The 21,616-nt window shown below is 37.0% G+C and overlaps 1 protein-coding gene across 3 annotated transcripts in view; it reads right to left on the bottom strand.

Annotated features, from left to right (window-relative positions):
* MAP4K3 (mitogen-activated protein kinase kinase kinase kinase 3) overlaps positions 1-21,616 on the bottom strand; it is a 181,929-nt gene that overhangs the window by 68,284 nt on the left and 92,029 nt on the right. For all 3 annotated transcript variants that reach the window (XM_057309419.1, XM_026479448.4, XM_026479456.4), the window contains exons 3-5: positions 18,082-18,172; positions 5,888-5,952; positions 119-174 (exon numbers count right to left, since the gene is read on the bottom strand). In XM_057309419.1, coding sequence (XP_057165402.1) covers positions 119-174; positions 5,888-5,952; positions 18,082-18,172 — 212 coding nt within the window. The remainder of the gene's footprint in view (positions 1-118; positions 175-5,887; positions 5,953-18,081; positions 18,173-21,616) is intronic.

Raw genomic sequence — 21,616 nt, 5'->3', positions numbered from 1 at the left:
TGTTTTCAAATCCAAGAGTTTAACAAACTAGAATGCTCAATCCTTACTTAACAGATAATGCACAATTAATCACCAAATCTAATAAAGAATGGTACTTTTTAATTAGCACTGCATTTACCTGTAGTGTTTCTCTGCTAACATATGCAATTTGCAGTTCTGACAGAGGTCCCGTTACTATAAGAAAATTATATTAGTGAAATTAGTCAAAGCATGTTTTTCAGTAAATGACGAAGTTTTACTAGTTCCATTACGCAATAGCCCTGATACACCTCAACAACTGTACTACAATGTAAGCTCCACGAGGGCAGGACTTTTTAAAACTGATTTTCTCATTGTTGTATCCCCAGTGTTTAGAACAGTGCCTGGATGGGAAAGCTGCTAAATCAATGTTTGTGGAATGAATAACAGACTGAAATAGTCTCTGAAATTAATTATATTTTCATTTTTGCACCTCACTATCAATATTACCTTTTAAATGTTAAAAGAAATAAATCATGGCCAAGAGGCTTAGCTACTTTTTATTAAAGCTTTTCTAAAATTGATATGTAATGCATGTATTAAGGCTAGGTTTTTTGTCTGTTTGTTTGTTTAAGAGGGGTGGGCAGAGGGGTGCATGGGTGACTCAGTCAGTTAAGTAACTGCCTTTGGCTCAGGTCATGATCCCAGGGTCCTGGGACTGAGCCCCACGTCAGGCTCCCTGCTCAGCAAGGAGTCTGCTTCTTGCTCTCCCTTTGTGCTCTTTCTCACTCACTTTCTCTCAAATAAATAAATAATTCTTTTTAAAAAGGGCGGAGGGAGAGGGAGAATCTTAAGCAGGCTCCACACCCGGCACAGAGCCTGAAGCAGGGGTCAATCTCACAACCCTGAGATCATGACCTGTGCCAAAATCAAAAGTCGGTTAACTAACTGAGCCACCCAGGCACCCTGCATTACAGATGGTTTTAAGTCAATATTTTTCCCCTAAAATTATTTGCTTTATAGCTATAAAATTAATATGTTCACTATAAAAATCCAATCAATAGACAAGTCTGGAAAGTAAAGGTCTCTTCCTTACCCAAACTATTACTCGATAATAGGCAATATCAATAGTTTGGCCTAAAGTCTACCAGATAATTTTATATAGAGACACATTTTAAATAATGTATGTATAGATCTCACAGAAGAATATGAACGGAATCATATTACACATACAATTCTAAAATCTGCTTTTTTCACTTACCATGGACAACTTTCCATATCAATACATATAACTCAATCATAATATTTAAATAATATTTCTCTGTGTGCATCTATCCACTACTGAAGACATTTAAATAGTTTTCTCTTTTTCCCTACTAATCACTTTAGAATAAAGTCTCTCCACATTAGGTGGGAGAGACTATTGAGACAATTCTAAAAAGTGAATTAAATTCCAATGATGGAGTCTTTTGCTAGATAGTAACCTCTTTGTAAAACTGTTTACTTTGGGGTATTTGTGGTACTTTACAATTGTGAAAGAGAGAAATCTATTTCACTTTAGTTTTGTTAAGGACAAGTCTGGGTTTGAATGTCTGAAGATAAGCCATATAACTCATTCTTATGGTTTATAAGCCCCTCTCATTCAAGAAGATGGGCCTCCTTTATATTTTTGTTTCCACAATATGGCAAACACCCTGAAAACCCTGAAAACAACACCTAGAAATGACAGAAAAGAATATTTTAAATAACCTTTTAAATTCCTAGCTAAGTTAAAAAGTAAGAGGCTTTCCCAGGAGCCAAAAACAAAAGGGGAAATGAAAATCAGAATGGTAAAAATGTGAAATATTCTAGCTGTCTCTAAGGGAAAGGCCAATCTTAGTAAGCTGGGGCTTTAGTTTTATCCCCTACATGGGAAACAGAAGAAAAGGCCATTGATCTGTAGAGGAAGAGTTAAAACAAATATGCCCATAAAACCAGAACCTTCAAAGGGCTACACCCTCATCTTAAAAGGGCAGACAAGGACAAAGAGAAGACTGGGGATTTTGTGTCATGGCCTAGGATCTGGATAGGGGAAAATATCTTCTGGATTCTGTCACCACAGGCCTCTTCTTCACTCAGGTTTAGGATTCAAATATATTGGATACACCGAGGTCTTGGAAAAAACACCACCACGACCTAGACTACCACCGCTGTGGAAGGACCCACTCTCAAAAGCCATATGGAATTCCTGCTGAAGAAAAAAGTAAGTAGATGAAAAGCAATTCCCCAGAAATGACACAACAGAATGTGGAAAACTGTTAAAGAACAATATTAAACAGAAAGAAAAATGTTCAATGGAAAATAGAGGAAAAAATGCATTATATTGGGACAATGAAAGGTTCCAATGTTAGTTCTTCAAAGAAAAAGTAAACAAAAGGAGAGAAGAAACTCATGAAAAAGTATAAATTCAAAACGTATCCCCCCCCCCCACACCTGTGATAATTCAAAACATGTCCACGAATGCTTTGATAGTTTCCACCTCAAGTGTTGGAACTTAATTCCCTTCCTGAGTATGGGCTAGACAGAAACGACTTGTTCTAAAGAACAAGATATGGCGGAAACTTCTCCCACTACATCATCAAAGGCTTTGTGGCTTCTTCCTTGCTCTCTGAGAGGGCATGTCTGGGGAAGCCAGCTGCCATTTCGTGAAGACACTCAAGCTGTCCTACGGCTAGATCCACAGAGTAAAAAACTGAGACCTGCCAACAGCCATCAAGGACCTGAAGCTTTCTGCCAACAGCCATGTTAAGTGAATTAAAGTGAAAGTGAATTCTCGAGCCCTACTTAAGCCTGCAGAGGACTGCAGTCCCAGCCAACAGCCAGACTGTAACTTCATGAGAGAACTTGAGCTAGAATTACCCAACTAAGCCATTCCTGAATTCTTGACCCTCAGAAACTGGGACATAATATTTGTTATTTTAAGCTGCTAAATTTTGGGATCATTTGTTATATAGCAACAAGACAACTAATACAGTTCCCTCTTGTAAGAAGATTTAAATTTTTAAAAAATCGTATGGAGTGATGGCATTAAGAACAGTAAAACAAAATATAAAAATTGGTTTAATGATACTTTAGAAAGCAGAAATAAAAAAAAGGAGAAACAACAGAGAAAAAAGCAGGCTTTGCATATTTTGCATGACAGATCAAAATATGCTTTGCATACACCTATAAAAAAGCAAAATCCCACAAGCATTAGGGCTATTAGAAAAGAAGAACTTCTCTTTCACTAGATGAGGTAACCCAAGTTAGTACACTACTCCCACAGAATGACAATGTGATAAAAGAGAGAAGAGAAAGAGAAACACAGAAAGAAACTGGAAGTATCTGTCTTATGTGGCTGTGCAAGTAGACAGCACTACAGACTAGCCAAAGAGGAGTATACACATCGCCACGAGGAGGTCATTTGGTGGAAATCAGGATGCAGTCTGGAGTGAACAGAGACTAGGGTTTTGTATAAGCATGTAAATCCCTTGTATGTATGTTTGAGAATATCCAGGGTGTTGCAAAATTATTGTTTCTTCCACTGACCCACTTGCTGAGCAGTATAAATAAATCAGTATTAAGAAATTCATATTACTTTGTTATTTCCAACATTTGATTGAAATGGAATGTCAACAATCATGATAAAATGATTTCTGTAACTAAACTCGTCTTCTTGCTTCTTCATGAAGAAAGCAGAACCAGATACCTAAGAGCAAGCATATATATATATATATATATATATATATATATATATATATCTGATGGAATTACTTCAAAATCTGAGAAAGACTGAAGAAAGGTATGCTTAAAAAACTAAAGATGTAAAAGAAGGAATGAAAAATTACAAGAGAATAAGACACAAATATAAAATGAAGGGAGGCTTGAAATAGAATCAAATACTTTTTAGAAATGAAAAAATACAGTCACCAAAAATTAAAACAGCTGTACTAACTACAGCTATAAAATCAGTTAACTATAAGATGGTTCTGAGTATCCTCAATGCTGTACAGAGGGATTAAAAAGTGCAAAATATACAGCTGAGTTTAAGAGACACAGAGAAGGTCTAATGTCTATCTAGCTGACATTCTAAACAGAGAGATCAGAGAGACTGGGGTAGAAAAGATCTGAAGAGATAATAACTGATAACTGTCCAGGCTTGATGAATAAACTAAATCCTCTCTGGTAAGCACTTTAAGTCGTAAGCAAGAAAAGTAAATGTAAATCCATGTTTAGATACTAAAAACACCAGAAATTAAGAGGAAAAAAAATCTTAAAGTCAATTAGAAAGGAAGATCACCTGAAAAGGATTAATACGTAGTTAGAGTGACAGAAGATACCAACAACTATAGAAGGTAAAAGACAGTGGTCTAATATCTTCAAAATGCTGACAGAAAATATCTGTCTATGCCCCACTTAAACTATGATTGAAGAGTGAGGGTCAAAGACTGAGCTTGCTCCCCTGGAAGACCCAGCTGAAAGAACTTCAGGACGAAGGAAATTAAATGAATAAGTATGAAAAAAAAAAACAGTAGGCAAATTAGTCCAAATTAAGACAAAAAAAAAAAAAGGGAAATAGCTTTTTGAATTTTGAATAGCTTGCAGAAACACTATGTCCTGCAACACAAAATAATGCCAAGTATTTCTCAAGTTTCACTGAACCTTTGAAATCAAAATGTCATTAATAAAAAAATTCTGAAATATAAAGAACAGCCATACATAATAAAAAAATATTCTCAGAAAAGAAATAACTTTTCAAAAGCAGAAATGTTCTCATGTTCTTCCACCTGGCTTTCCAGGTTCTCCGTATCTGACCCTATTCCCCAAATAGAGACCCTACACCAATGACAGTGACCTCACACGTCACACCTGCATGTCACTGTACTGCTGTTTCATCTCCTAGGATGTACTTCTACCTCTTCTTTCTACCTAGAGTGTACGTATCTTTTAAAGACCAATTAAAAACCCATTTTCTTCATTAGCCTTTGAAAACAATTCCAGAAAATCTATCATTTCCTTTTTCCCATTCCAGCTGTAGTTAGTAGTACTTTAAAATGCTATTACATTAATCTTTATGGTAAGTAAAATCTACACCAAGAAGATACAGTAAAGTGAAGTGAAATAGAGGCAGTAAAATTCCTACCCAAATAGTCTTTTAACATCTGCTTTATTACAATCAACCCCAAAACTACTTAGGAGGCCCTAATGGGAAAACCTGAGCACAAATCCCATATCAAGAAAAATAAAAAAATTTCCCAAAATATTTTCTCGTAAAATTGACATATGACTTATAAAATAGTATTTTATTTTACATTAATCAAAAAGCACAGCTCCGTAAAAGAATAAACCTACTCTGCAGTTCGTGACAATAACCCACTCACAGAACCAGGATGGGACAGGAAGAGAGAGAAAAAACCGTATACACTGTTACTGTACTTCATACATCTTTCTTACATACTCCACTGAAATCTCAATTAAAAAAGCTTTAATAATTTTTAACTCCGCAGAATCTAGTATTTAAAAAAGTAAACAATTTAACTGATGCTTCTTAAATACATGAGAACAAAAATCAGTTATCTTTATATTAATACTATTCATGTATTAATTGGATATTCTTTTGGCTTAGTGTTAACCATCAAGGCCTTTACATGTTTCTTACAAACCTGAGTTTGAAATTTTGAACTATATATAATATGTCTTCTTTACAATTAGCAAATAATTCAACTGCACATAATTCTGCAACTTACAATGCAAGTGCTCCTTTCATCCGTATGGATCTTAAATTCTTTTATATTATCTAAACAATAATAAAACATACTTTCCTCAAAACAACATTAATGCTTTAATATAGTAAATAACTATACTTTAAGAAATTCTACTGAATGTGTATAAAACATAACTTTTGTCTTACCATGATAAATATCCTGTAAAGAACCACCTCCACAAAACTCCATGCAAATCCAAAGTTTATCTCTCCTATAAAGAGAAAATAAGCATGTATCACACTGTTAGGATTAAAATTATATGAGGTAACAAGTATTTTAAGGTTGTATCCTATAACCTTGAAAAACCACATACATGCAAAGTGCTAAGTAAGAAAAAAGCTAGTTAATCTCTATGCGTAAAAGAATGACTTAATATGTTATTATACTCAACCCAAGGTTTTAATCCTTAAAAATACACCATTTGTAGGATATAAAAATGTCATCAGGTACATCCAAATGAGAGGAAATTTCCCTTTAGTTAAAAGCTTCCCCTCCCCTATAGCTTACCCATCTACCCCAAGATAGTATTATAAAAGTTAAATGTTAATTAAAACATTCATACCAAAAACTATGTAGAAAATTCATTACAGAATGCTAATAAATCTCAAAGCATATCACTTTAATAGTGCTGTCATCAACAAAACAGACAAAATGTATACTTTATCCTCGCATCTATTCAACAAAGTTCTTTCCAAAATAATCTGTTAAAATTTATCACTGTGTTTAGATAACATTTCTCTCACACTCACTTAAGATACCATAATCACAGTCAGAGGAGAAATGATTAGCAAAGACTTAATGGCTTATTCCTGTTCAATCTTCAATCTTCATTACTTCATCTCAAAATGTACCAGGAAATATACTATTCTTAGGGGACAGAAATGGAATAGGAAGTCTGAACTCAGTAAGTTTAATCAAATGCAGAAGATTCTGCCTTACTATGTCTCTTTCTCACCACTGCATTCACAGGAACTAGAAGAGCCAGCAAACGAATATTTCATAAATGAATGAATGCAACAGTGACTGAAAGAATAAACATATGGATTAGATCAAGAGTCAGCAAACCATAGCCAGTGGGCCAAATCTAGCTTGCTGCCTGATTTGTACTGATCAGAAACGAAGAATGGTTTTTATATTTTGAAATGGTTGGGGGGCAAAAATCAAAAGAAGACTACTTCTTGACATGACAATCACATGAAATTTAAATTTTAGTGTCCATATAAAGTTTTACTGAAACACAGTCACACTCATTTATGGCTACTTTTGAGTAACTGTGACAGAAACAGACAAAGCCTAAAATATTTACCATACAGTCTTTTACAGAAAAGACTCCTGGATTAGATTATAATTTGATTAAATACATAATCCAGACATGTATAAAGTTCTATGAGAACCCAGAGGTAAGAATACCTAGGAAAGTCAAGGGAAATTATGAAGGAAGAGATATTATTTGACTTGGGTCTTGAAGTTAAAGTAGGAATTCATCATAGAGACAGGGAAGGGGGCTGAGCAGAGAATGAAAATTTGAGAGAAGATGCCACACTTGAGAGATTGTGGGTGGTTCAGTGTGAGTGAAACACAGACTAGTTGAGACAATGGCAGGAAAGGGAGCGAGAACAGGTTGGGTCACTCTGTAAAATAATGCTTGGTTTATAAACTCCTGTTTAGTTATCTTCATCCGGACAGTCTCTACATTGTCAATGTCTTTTAAAACGCGGGCTCCAGAATCAAGTATTGTTCTAAGTGTTGCATAAACAATGCAGCTGTTATCAGAAGTAAGTCACACATGGTGGTGGTGGTGAGATTAACCAGACCTAAGAGGTGAGCTGACCTGGGTGAATGTGATGGGACAATGCAGCATGTAACAAGGGAACACAAGTATCTGAGCACAAAGGTCAGCAAACTTGGAGTACAGAGTGAAAAAATACTGTGATTCTAGAGGCAAAGCTGAATATCAAGAAGACTGGAAGAAATCTGAAGTCACTTTAGTATCTAAAATTCCCAGGTGGTCCACACACCAACGAAACCAAGGCATGACAGTATGTTACAGTATGAGCTAGCGGCCCCGTGGCCTGCTTGTGAGAACTCTGAGAATGGATGCCGGGTGCTGGCAGATGTGTGGCCTTATCCAAAAGAATGAAGGCATTTATGACTGGTGATTGCTACAGAGGGAGAAGTCTAACTACCCCAGAGAATCTAACAATTATCTCCTTTATTTGAACACTTATATTTCTATTCACTTGGCTAAAGGCTATCTTCAGGTTCTCAGCAACTGCTCTAAAAACTGCTGGTTGGCAAGGCTGAAGTTAACTAAAATCTCTGGATCTTTTCTTGTGTAAAAAGTAGTCAGATGATTTTCTCCAGCTCCACATTTACCTGGTTAATTAAAAATATGCAGAGAACTTCATCCTCATTTGTTAAATCTCATTATTTAAAAACAAAAAAGTCTTGATTCACATACTTTGTTTCTGACATATATCTTATTAGCTCTCCAATTGTTTTCCTTAAAATACCTGAGCACAGACAGTGTGACACACATTTCTAATTGGAAACACCCCTCTGTGCTCCTACCCACACACTCCAGAAGTGGCTGATTGAAAGACCCTGAGCGGAAGTCTACCTTCCAGAGGCAGCTACTACAAGGGCTTTGCTTTTAAGCTATTTTGATCTGCATGAGTGATTGTACTAATGAGCTTAAGGAATGTTAGAAATATTTTTTTCACTGATGACATAAATGCTACTCTGTATAGATTGCTTACAATTACCATTTGGCGCCTCTCTCTCTGCCTTTGCTTAAACTGAGGTGTAAGACTGGCAAGTCCACCAACCAGTAAATTTGGGAATGCTGCTTTGGCTCCAGCTTGATATGTGTAGATGCAGGATACCACAGCCTGTTCTCTCTAGGTTAGCTGGATCCTTCCTCGAAGAACAGGGATTCTCAAAGTGTGGTCTGGGGGCTCCTGAGGGGAAGCCTTTCAGGGAGTCTTTCAGGGGGGCAGCAAGGTCAAAACGTTTTCATAATAACACTAAAAAGCTATTTTCCCTTTGTACTCTCTTGAGAATCCAGAAGAATTTTCCAGAAGCTAGACAAAGTGATGATGATGTCATCCCTCTGACAGCTACTGCAATATGTGCTTAAGTATTCCTTCTCCAAAATTTTCTGAAGTTTTATTCTCTAATATAGTAAATATCAATAGATATAACCCACATAAACAAAAGCTCTTTGTGGTACTCGATAATTTCTAAGAGTGTAAAATAAAAGGGTTCTAATACCAAAATGTTTGGGAACCACTGCTCTAAAATATTTTCACATCTGCCCCAAATGAATCTTTCATGTAAAATACCTGTCCCGGGTGCTTCAGGAACAGTTACTGGGGACTTCCTCACATATCTTATAAAAACTGGGGGGAAGGCTGTTTTGGGGTCTGCTCAGGATAAAATGAAATAACATGTAAACTGCTTAGTACAGGACCCAGAACACAAACCCAATAAACGTATGCTGTTTTCTACTTCTTTTGTTATAATTCATCTTGCAGTACATTTATGTAAGTCACCTAAGTTGCTCCTGGAACTGAACGAAGATATAAATAAAACTGGCATTTTAAGAAGATGTGGTCCATATCTACAATGGAATATTACTCAGGCATCAAAAAGAACGATTTTACAACATTTGCAGCAACATGGACGGGACTGGAGGAGATAATGCTAAGCGAAATAAGTCAAGCAGAGAAAGACAATTATCATATGGTTTCACTCATTTATGGAACATAAGAAGTAGGAAGATCGGTAGGAGAAGAAAGGGAAGAAGAAGGGGGGGTAAACAGAAGGGGGAATGAAGCATGAGAGACTATGGACTCTGGGAAACAAACTGAGGGCTTTAGAGGGGAGGGGGGTGGGGGATTGGGATAGGCTGGTGATGGGTATTAAGGAGGGCACGTATTGAGTGGTGCACTGGGTGTTATATGCAAGTAATGAATCATGGAACCTTACATCAAAAACTAGGGATGTACTGTATGGTGCCTAACATAATAAAAAATTTTTATTAAAAAAATACTGTTTACTTTGAAAAAAAACTGGCATTCTCTTTTTCAAGAAAACAAAACAAAACAAAACAAGGAGATGGGATTGACTGACATGACTTCTTACTAAAATCACGCTAATCACCACTTCTTTCTTTTAAGTGCTCACTAATTATCTGATTAATAATTTATCCTACTGGGGGCTGATGACTGACATCAAGTTTAACAGTCTACTTTGTAGAAATCACCTTTTCATTTCTTTTGCAAATTGGTCACTGATGATCACTAATATTTTGGTACCTCTCCTATTTGTCAAAAGACACTCACTGATAGTGGGTACCAATCCTATTTGCTAACTTTTCAGTATGATAAGATATAATTTATCTAAGTCTAAAAGCTTAGATTCACTTAAAAGTGTCTAGCTCTTCTATAATTATCTCCTCACCTATGTTGTGTTTCCATCCCTTCTTAATAAATGCTTTTCTTACCCTTTCCAATTTGAAAACGATTCTCCTCAGTAGAGAAAATGGACACAGGAAATGAGTTCTTTGCTTCCTTACATATTTCAATATTACATCAGCCTCCACTTGATGCTGTTCTATCCCCTTTTCCCATCCTGCTTAAAAACGTGATTTTCTAGTCATTCTATGAAAAATAACTTTTCAAACTTAAAAAATCAGAATTTGAGAAAATATATACTATATATATACTTTACTTTTTAAGATGCCTAAAATATTTTCAATTTATAACATTCTATTAAGTCTGGTATTATTATCAAAAAAAGTTGACTATTCAGAGTCTATCAGAAAAAGGACTTCCATCTGTTCCATGAAAGACCCCCTTGTGATGACAAATCTACATCTGCTTTTGGTCATTCACCAAGCCATCTGCCTAATAGGAAAAGGACTCAAGTCAATTGGCCCATTTTATGCAGGCCAGTACCTTCTAAAATCTTTGGCCCTAGGTATCTGAATTGAAACAACCACTGAGGTAAATATTCGAGGTATCACTAAAGGTATCAAATTTCTTTAGAATTCTTTTCTCTTATTTTGTAAAGTTGTCTTTCTATCTTATAAGGAATAGAAAAATAAATAAAGGGGGGAAGTTCACCACTTTAATCTTCTAGTTGAATGCTTACTAGAGCATACAGGAACTAACACTCTAATATTAATTCTATTTCACTGAACTGACAATCTTACAATTTCTAAAACATACTTTTTAACACATCAGACTTTAAACCAATTAAACAATACAGAATTATTTACATATTTTGCCCAAATATAACATAATTTAAAAAGTAAAATAAAATGTGAGCAAGATCACCAAGAATCCGCAGCTCTAGAATGTCTGCTAGAAACCGGCATACCAAATCATTCTTGCTGAGATGGGATGGCCAGCCATGGCCCCACACTGCAGTTCCCTGATCCCAGTACTTAACTGTGGGTTATCTTGGTGAACAAAAGTATTTGCTAATAGCTACTCCACCATATTCAGCAAAATAATTCAACTCCTAACTAGAACTATCAATGTGAAATTAAAAAGTTTAATAACTGCTAGTTGTTTTAATATAGCATAAACTTATTTAATGTGAACTGAATTTAAAATGTTCTGGTGTATTTTTATATTTTTTAAAGATTTTATTTATTTAGAGAGAGAGAGTGTGTGTGTGTGTATGTGTGAGCATACGCGCGTGTGAGCAGGGGGAGGAGCAAGGGAGAGAGAGAAAAAGAATCTCAGGCAGACTCCCCTGAGTGTGGAGCCCAACAAAGGGCTCGATCTCACAACCCCCGAGATCATGACCTGAGCCAAAATCAAGAGTCCGACGTTCAACTGACCCACCCAGGTGCCCCGGTGCGTTTTTAAACAGACATGCAAAAACCACTGCCTTCCAAAGGTTATAGGTAATTCATCTATCTGCTTCCCCTTTAACAATGAGGGATAGTTCTGTATTCAGGGATATAAGGTAACCTATTTATCTATAATTATACCTAACAACCCCCAGTTCAACCTACTAATTTCCAAGGAATAGGTGACTGAACAGCAAACCTATGGGAAGTATACTTCCCATAAAAAAAATCAATGTACAGTTAAACCAGTTTTAGAAATGTCATGTACTACAGTCTTCTCTTGGAAATTAAAATGCCACTGATATATTAAAGGCTCTAAGAAATCCTGCAGTGAGGCAGGGGGAGCTGACAGAAGGAAAGGAGGAAAAGGTGAGGAGAGGAGACAGCAGAAAGGAAGGAAGAATGGGGATGGAGAAAGTTGGGAAGTGGAGAAAGGGGAGGAGGAAGAAGGAGATTAAAAAAGGGGAACAGATAGGAAAGGGGAAAGGAATAAGAAATATAACTTCTTTAATTTTGTTTCGTTCACTACTTTCCCAAATTACTTATTCCATAGACACATTTGTTCTGTAGGAAACACACCAGCAATACCAGTATAAGGAGGTATTCTCATAAGAGAGTTCCACCAATTTTTTTGCTTAAAGCAGTGGTTCTCAACTGGGGGTGATTTTGCCCCTCAAGGAATACTTGGCAATGTCGAAGACATTTTGGGTTGTCACAACTGGGGAGGTGCTACCAGCATCCAGTAGAGGCCAGGGACACTGCTAACTATCTTATACGGGTTTGAAGTAACTGCTATTACTACTACTCCCATTGTACTTGAAGGAAACAAATGATGCTTGTGGCAGTATAACCAAAAAACTAATAACAAAATAGGAACACTGTAGAAAACTGGTGAAATCAGTACGAAGTATCTTAGTTTGGCTAATGGTATTGTACCAAAGTTGATTTCTTCGTTTTGACAAAAATACCATGGTTACATAAGAGGTCAGCATTAGGGAACACTGAGAACTCTTTGTACTATCTTTACAACTTTCATGTAAATCTAACATGTTCCAAAATTAAAAGTTTCCTTTTTTAAAAACAGGTAGTTAGTTGTAAATTAAAGTGAACTTAACTATAATTTTTATTTCCATAGTGTGAGCACTCAAAAAAGCATTTCCAGTTATTAAGATCCTGTGGTTTCTTTCCCTCTCCGGCCTCACCTTTAGCTCTAGAAAAAAATTTCTCCCAGTTTCTATGTAACTCAAGACACAACCATCTCTTTCCTGGATTACTATAACAAATGTACTGTAATAAAATGAACTTACTCCCTTTCTCAATCCCCTACACACCAGGTCCCTCCTCCACAGAATATATCACTCTGTGTTAAAATTTTTAGCGAGTATGCTCAATACCTACACGTCCTAATTAAGGGATAAATGGTTCCTTTTTGGCCACATCTCCATGGCTTACCTACTGCAACTACACCCTTTCCTTTTAAGCTCTAATAAAACTATTAGTTGTCTCCTGAGAACGTCATGATTTTTTTTCATGCATACATTTCCTTTGCCAGACATTACGATTTTCTACTCCCTTACTTTGACAAAATTAGATTTTCTACCATCTTCATCACTTTGGATCTTACATGGAAATTATTATGGCACCCAGCATATTATGTTGCAATTATTTGTTCATGTGTATTTCTTCTATTAGATTATGAACTCCTTACAGGCAAGGGGTGTGTTTTATCTGTCTTTACATCTCAAAAAACCAATACAGCACTCTATACATCCTGAGAAATGTAAAAACACTTTGTGAATAATGGTGGTGATTTACAAATGTTAGGAGATAAATTATGCTCACCCTAACTAGTACTCTTGATTTCAAAGGTTTAAAATATCTGATCCAGGGGCACCTGGGTCCCTCAGATGGTTGAACGTCTGCCTTCAGCTCAGGTCATAATCCCAGGGTCCTGGGATCATGCCCCATGTTGGGCTGCCAGCTCAGTGGGGACCTGCCTTTCCCTCTCCTTCTGCCTTTTCCCCTGCTTGTTCTCTGTCTCTCTCAAATGAATAAAATCTTTAAAAATAATAATAATAAAATATCTGATCCAAATGAAATTTTTTACCGTACAGTTCTGATCTATTGGCTTATTTTTTGAGAAGCATTTGTTGTTTTTCAACTGCAGCTTTAAGAGTTCAAACTGGAGAGAATTGTCTCAATTTTCTTAATTTGTTCTGAAAGGATATGTTGGGCTAGGAATGCTTAGAAGGAACCTGAAGAGTCATTATTCACTTAAAAGAAGCAATAGTTAAGGTCTACTGGGAATAAAGAATAGGTCTATGATGATTTAAATCTGTTGTTTTATAAATACACACAAATCTACAGAAAAAATATAAATCAAACCAAGACTATTTACTTCTGTAAACTTCAGAGAGAAATTTTGTCCATTCAGTCCTTCTTGTACAGTATAGGTACTTAAGCATTTAAAAGACAATAGGCTTTTAATGATATTGAAGAGAGGAGTAGGGAATGCCCTATTAAGAAGAACACTAGTGGGGACGCCTGGGTGGCTTGGTCGGTTAAGCGTCTGCCTTTGGCTTGATCCCAGGGTCCTGGGATTGAGTCCTATATCAGGCTTCCTGCTCAGTGGGAAGCCTGCTTCTCCTTCTGCCTGCCACTCCCCCTGCTTGTGCTCTCTCTCTCTCTCTCTGACAAATAAATAAAATCTTAAAAAAAAAAAAAAAGTTAACACAAGGCATTCTGTTTTTCAGGAGCTCAGTTTCAGTACTTCTTCAGGAAATGAGCATAGCTACATTATTATAAAAGAGGCTTCTGACTTAATTATATGCTGGTCATCTATTCATGAAATTCATAGAGTAAGTTTGAGTTCCTGAAGGGGAGATGTATTAATGGTAAAACCACATTAACTCAATTTCCTCGATTCTTTTGTCTTAATTTGTTATAACAGGCCATAATGGCCATAAGAAGGAAGAAAGTTGCTAAGAACAGTATATATTTTAGGGGGTTTATATCAAGTTCAAAAAAATAAGCTCATTGTCTTTTGTAAAATCATTTGGTAATGAGAAGGAATCCAAGAAACCATGTTCCCTTTGAGATGAAATCTGGCCTTCCCAGGCTGGGAAGTACACCAAAAAGACAGCCAACCAGGGATCTGCAGGGCCTGGTTTAGATCCATCCATCTTTGGATGACCTTTAAAGAAGTCATTGACCCATGGGGCGCCTGGGTGGCACAGCGGTTAAGCGTCTGCCTTCGGCTCAGGGCGTGATCCCGGCGTTCTGGGATCGAGCCCCACATCAGGCTCCTCCGCTATGAGCCTGCTTCTTCCTCTCCCCCTCCCCCTGCCTGTGTTCCCTCTCTCGCTGGCTGTCTGTCTCTGTCAAATAAATAAATAAAATCTTTAAAAAAAAAAAAAAAAAAAAAAGAAGTCACTGACCCAGCACCCCATTTTCTCATCAGTAAAAAGCATGGGCCTGGTGACAAGACCCCTTACTTAGTTCCTTCCAGCTCTAACACCTTGCAAGTCTAATCATTAGTATTCCATACTCTACATTTGGCTGAGTCTGGACCTTAATTAGGAAACAAGGGAAGAATCTCTACAGAAAAGAAGAGCTAGAAAGAGGGTTAATTGCTACTCTGTTATACTATTGTTTGCTTTCCTATCACTTTTATCAGCTATGCCAGTTACAGAATAAAATCATCTATTTAACCCAGGATTTCTTATGTTAGATCACGCAACTCCAAACTACCACAGATAGCTCTGTTGAAAAAATGACTCTCATTCTGTCTGTTTTACTTTGGTTTCTGGGCAATTTTGCTCTGCATATTCTTATATTTGGATTAAAAGTACCCTTTAAAAAATTCATCTAGCTATACATAAAACATAAATTGTGGATTTTCTGTATGTACATTATGCTCCAATAAAAAGTTTACTTTAAAAAGGATATTCAGAATATAGTCAGAATACATTTCCTGAAATCTAGAAGTAAATACAATTTTTGTTAAGCATAACTTAATTGGCTCTCTCGTAGCATGTCTAGAAGTAAAAGTTAATGGGTGTGTCACTAAAGAGTTGCACTATTTTGCTCCAAGCCAAAACCAAGATGTATCAACAAAAATGGATATAAACTCAAGAGGAATTCACATTTTAGTGGGTAACAATAACAAACTTTTTGCTGCCGAACTTGTGTAGGAAGACTCGCCTAAGTAACCCAGACAAATGTCCAGTTTTAGTTTAGTGTTAGGGGTTTTTTCCGGGGGTGGGGGGTGGGGGGGCAGGGGCAGTTTATTTCCAGCTCTTTGGCAAGTAAGAGAAAGACTAAGTCAAAAGTCATATGATCCATGAGCACAATAGTACAGAAAAAACTAGAACTCGAATCTGTCAGTAACTTGAAATTGGACTATAAACACTTGATCAAGCATCTTATTTATAAAATGGAAATAGTATCTACCAGAGTAGTATCAGTGTTGTTGAAAAGATCAAATGAGATACTAATATGATAACACTTAAAAATAGTTAAGAAGCAGAAATAGTAATAGTAGCAAAAGTAGTAGTAATAGGGGTTAGTATTTATGAAGCATTATATTTTAACCACTGTTCTTAACACTTTATATGTATTTACTCATTATCTTCATAGTTATCATGTCATGTATCTATGACTATCCCCATTTTATAGATGAGGAAATGGAGGGTCAGAGTGTTTAAGTAATTTGCTACAAGTCATTCAGTTAATAAATGATGGAGTCATGACTCAACCAACCCAAACAATCTGACTCAGTACTCAAGCTCTTAACTACCGAATATGCTATTGTCTCAATGGCAAAAAGACCAAGGTTAACATATAAATGGATGAGGCTATCCCGGAATAATAGGTTAAGCTTTGAATGGTCCCATAGTTTCAGAAGACTCAGACCATGTTTGAGAAATACTCTTAGATAAAGACCTGTTTGTCCTTGGGGGAGAAAAACATTTCGTGATGCTTCTCAATTGAGTGTAAGTAGGTCATTTTGTTAGGACCAGTACCAGTAAAATTGCTTTGAAGTGATGATTTTAATGCATTGGCACAATCGATTATTTTTATCACAAACTTCACGGATTTTAAAGACTGTTTCTGGGGCACCTGGGTGGGTGACTCAGTCGGTTGAGCACCCACCTTTTGGTTTTGGCTCAGGTCATGATCTCGCAAGGGGTCAAGCCTTGTGCTGGGATCTGCTCAGCACAGAGTTTGCTTCAGATTCTCTCTCCCCTGTCTCTCCCACTCTCTCTCTCTCTAATACATAAAATCTTTGTAAATAAAAAAAAGAGAGAAAGAGAGAGACTGTTTCTTTGACCTAATACAGTAAAATTGCTTGTGCTGGGTCTGTCCATAAAATAAAGACTGATGCAGAAACTGTGTAAGGTAACTGTTTGAACCACTCACCATTAAAGTGGTTTTAAATTGGCTGTTATAGAACCCATTCAAAATGTGTTAACAGTCATTGACCTGGGAGTAGTTCCTGTCCCTATGTTAACTGAAGTCTCCATTAAACCCACTCTTCAATCTTAATGAAGGTGGGGCAATCAAAACTGTTCAAGGGTGGTTAGAATCAAGAAGAGTTGTTCTGGTTGGCTTTTTGCGAGCTGGGTAGAAGAGAGAGCAGAACTGCCCTGTCTTTTCCATATACGCTGTGACTGCATCAGGACAGAAGTGGGGTTTTTTATACCTGGATCACAGGACAATGGAAGCTGCAATAAGCTACTTCCTTATATATCTCACAGTAAAGCAGAATAAAATGTTGAAGAGTTTTTTTTAATACATAAGAAAACATTTTCCAATCCTCCTTTGGGGAGGAACCTTAAAAACAACTAGGTCACAGCATTCAGCTATAACTGCACACAGAAGTGAATGGAAAAACAGGATTTGACCTCGAGGTCATCCCCTATGGACTATGACCTGGGGAACCCGGCGTGGTCCTGCCAAACCAAAGAGGCCGCAAATTCACGGTCTAAGTTTACTTTACGATCTGGGAAAGTAAGAATCAGTGAAATAATTACAGTTCCTAGTCCTTTGGACAAAATGAAGGGAAGGGATGACGCAGTACCTGGAGGCCAGAAGCACAAAAGGAGGAAAAAGTCTCCACTAAAACCCTAGCCGTTAGAGGTGCTCCTGACTTTCTAAATCCACCCAAGTCCAGAAATAAGGGGCAGTGTGATGGCATGGTTAGATCTCTAGTCTACCACAGGAAGAGTAACCGTGGAGGTCAATTTTTACTCGTCAGCCTCCTCACTGAAACCACATCCAGAATTCCCAAGAGTACAAGATAAAAATCACAGACTACAATATTGGTCACAGAATTAACATAAACAGGTCAGAAATAAAAATTTCATTCACTGAAAGTATTCTGTATCTTCAAAGCATGAAGAAAATTACAAAACATGCGATTAGAGCTAATTTTATTTTGTTAAATGTATTAGGTGATGGGAAAAAATGTACCTGAGATAGCTTCCAAAATAAGCAACAATATTTGGGTGTTTACAGTCTTTCATCATAATAATTTCTTGCTGTACAACTGCGAAGTCTTCTCCTAGAATAAAAAACAAGCATGTTGAATATTCAGTAGGGTAAGTTTCAAAAGGTCAACTTGTTTCAAAACATAATAAATAATGTTACTGATGTTATATTTAATTACATTTTCAATCTTGACAAAAGTACAGTGATTAAAAGCGTGAACGCTGATCCCAGACTATCTAGATTCAAATACTATCTCTGTCCCTCATAAGCTGTGTGAGCTTGAGCAATTTACTTGACCTTTCTGTGCCAATTTCTTCCTCTGCAAAATGGGGACAAAAATAATCATAACCATCTCATACGGCTGTTGGAAAAGTTAAATGGGCTAATATATGTAAAATGCTTAGAACAGTACCTGGTACAGAGTAAGGGCTATAGCAGCATTTGCTTTTAATATTATGCCTTGGACATAATCATCATATAATTCACTAGAAAACATAACATGGCTTTGTTCTTTTACTACCAAATAACACTTAATACAATTTGAGCACAAGGAAGTAATTCTTTTTTAAGTTAGGGCAGGAACCCTTATACACCAGGAGTGTCAAACATACCTCCCCAGGCTCCTGAGCTGAGAGGCCTACCCTCCAGCAGTACTGGATTACCAGATGGCCCACATACACAGGCTTCTCTTGGATTCAAGGGCCTTGCTCCAACTGCACTGGGATGCAGAATGGGATTCTATTTAGCCTGGTCGGACTATTAGTAAATAATCGCTCTCCTACTCCCTTCTTGCCCAAATTCTTCAAAATAAGATCTAGCAATCCTATAGCCGTGTCACATGCTCTGGCTCCTGAAAGAACACTTGTGATAGAGAAAAACACAACTGCAGTGAATGCAAATGTGGTGAACCAGAGACCGTGCAGAAAGAACAAATGGAAGGACTTACATCCTAATGAAAGTAGCTGTGCATTACTAATTCAGTTTTTAAAGCATTATATACTATGAATAGCCTAACTAAAAGTATATTGATAGCAAAGTAAGAAACAGGTTTCCTAAGTTAAGCTCAAATCGTATCAGGTCATTATGTCAAGTCCTGCCATTTCTTGCCTTGGCATTTTCCTACTCTAAATGTAGCTGAGACTTAAAGTAGCCTAGCCGTGAACCATTTGAACCCTGTGTCAAAACCCCACCCTACTGGGGCGCCTGGGTGGCAAAGCGGTTAAATGTCTGCCTTCGGCTCAGGGCGTGATCCCGGTGTTACGGGATCAAGCCCCACATCAGGCTCCTCCGCTATGAGCCTGCTTCTTCCTCTCCCACTCCCCCTGCTTGTGTTCCCTCTCTCGCTGGCTGTCTCTCTCTCTGTTGAATAAATAAATAAAATCTTTAAAAAAAAAACAAAACCCACCCTACTGCCCCAGTTACAAGGGAAGAAGTAACAGAGAAAAGACAGTATGTCGGGTTCTTAATTTCTGCAATCAAGTGAGTACAGAGTCAAAGATTTCCAAAGGAAGAAAAACAGGAAATTTCTAGGTTTCCAAAACTTCAGAAGAAAATCACTGAACTAGGATCCTCTTCTGAGTTTACTTCAGACCATTAAGAATTCCTGATTTTCATTATATTAAGAAAAATCCAATTAGAAATAATAAATTTAAATAATCTAATTAGAAATAATAAAGCCAAATAAGACTAACACCAATTTTCAAGGATGTACTAAATACTTTGAAAGTTCTAAATTTTGCTTTCACCTCCCCTCTCAATTGAACTTTCCCCAAACCAGTGAAGGGGTTACATGAGATCAAAGTTGATCTAGTCAGAATGAACATTAGGACTTTAGTTTGATGGTTGGAGGACAGCAGCTCTCTTTCTGGGGGTAGTCACTGCACAACTTCAATGGGAGCCAGCATTAGAATAAAGCTGATCTGCAGAAAGCATTGAGGAAAAAGAGGAAAACAGGGGAAGGAAGAAGGCTCACTTGAGTCTCCGTAGCAAGCCTCATCTGCTTCTGTGAGCTTCAGATATACCTGCACATGATCAGTAAATTCCCTGAATTGTTTAAACCACCTTGAGTTGTGGTTTCTGTTACTCACAACTGGTTAAGCATTGCATCTTCTACTGTGATCTTTGCATGTATCATAGCTCTCACGACACTGCATCAATGTCTGAATTTCTACGTTCTCACTAGAATATTATATCCTCTAGGACAGGATTATGCCTTAATCATCTTTGTATCCCTAGCAACTTGTATGTGATCCACAAAATTGTTGCCTAAATAAATCTATGATATGACATAATTCCTCTGTATGTTGACTCCAAATCAAGAATGTCTGTTTTTGCTTTAATTTCAACCAGTTATTACCATATTTTATACAATTAATTGCTTATTTGCTACTCCTTTGTTTTACAAAAACCTGCGAATGGCTTTAAGTCTTCAACTACATCTTTCCCAGAAAATGGTGTTAATCCAAAGTGCCTCCTTTTTCCTATGAAGTCATTTTCTATGTGATCATGAGAATGGTTAAAGTCAACATTTTTGTGGGGAAAAGGAATTCAAAGAAAAAAATCCACAATTCAATTTTTAAAGGTAACTGAAAAAGCCAGATTTGGGCAGGAAAAAAGAAAAGAGTTTCTATACAGCAATAATCCAAAACGGCCTAAGAGATTTAAAGTACTTTCTTCAAAGCTCCAGAGAAACACACTCCAAAGAATAAACAGGTACCCCCACCCCAAATCCTAGCACACTTAATTGGATACTGTAGACCAGGGTGGTTAGACTAGATAATCTCTAAAAATTCTTTCCAATTCTGAGAGTCTAGGATTTTTCATAAAATTTTTAGACATTAAAGTGAAGAATATATCTTCCAAAAAGTGGCAGGCAGGAGGCAGGACGGGCGAGGAGGAAAGAAAGAAACCCTAATTGAAAAAACAGGCAAGCCTACAAGCAGAGCAGATCATGAATAAACCAAGTAAACAGGCAGAAAAATACAAGGACTTGAGAAGTTCTCAGAATAAATATAATACATATTAAGTGTTCAACAGCAGGCTGAGTAATGGCCCCAAAGGTAGAAAGATCCTAATCCCTAAAACCTGTGATATTACCTTATATGGCAAAAAGGGTTTTGCAAATGTGATGAAATTAAGGATCCTGAGATGGGGAAATTATCCTGAATTATCTAAATGTAATCACAAGTGTCTTCGTAAGAGGGAATCAGAGGGAGACTTGAGTTTAAGATAAGAAGCAAGTGCTATGCTTTGAAGATGGAGGAAGAAGCCAAGAATTAAGGAGTGCAGGGAATGGAGCTCTAGAAGCTGGGAAAGGCAGGGAAAAACATTCCCCCTGTGAGTCTCCACAGAGAATGCAGCCCTATAGACACTTGGATCTCGACCCAGTGAAATTCACTTTGGATTTCAGAATTCCACAACTCTTAAGAGAATAAATTTGTGCTTTTCAAGCCACGAAGTTGGTGGTAATCTGTTTCAGTAGCCAGAGGAAACTAATACACTACTACTATCAACATTA

Source organism: Ursus arctos, unplaced genomic scaffold (assembly GCF_023065955.2).
Source record: "Ursus arctos isolate Adak ecotype North America unplaced genomic scaffold, UrsArc2.0 scaffold_8, whole genome shotgun sequence".
Classification (NCBI taxonomy): Eukaryota; Metazoa; Chordata; class Mammalia; order Carnivora; family Ursidae; genus Ursus; species Ursus arctos.
Note: the sequence above shows the minus strand (reverse complement) of the source record. Positions and strands in the feature narration are given on the sequence as shown.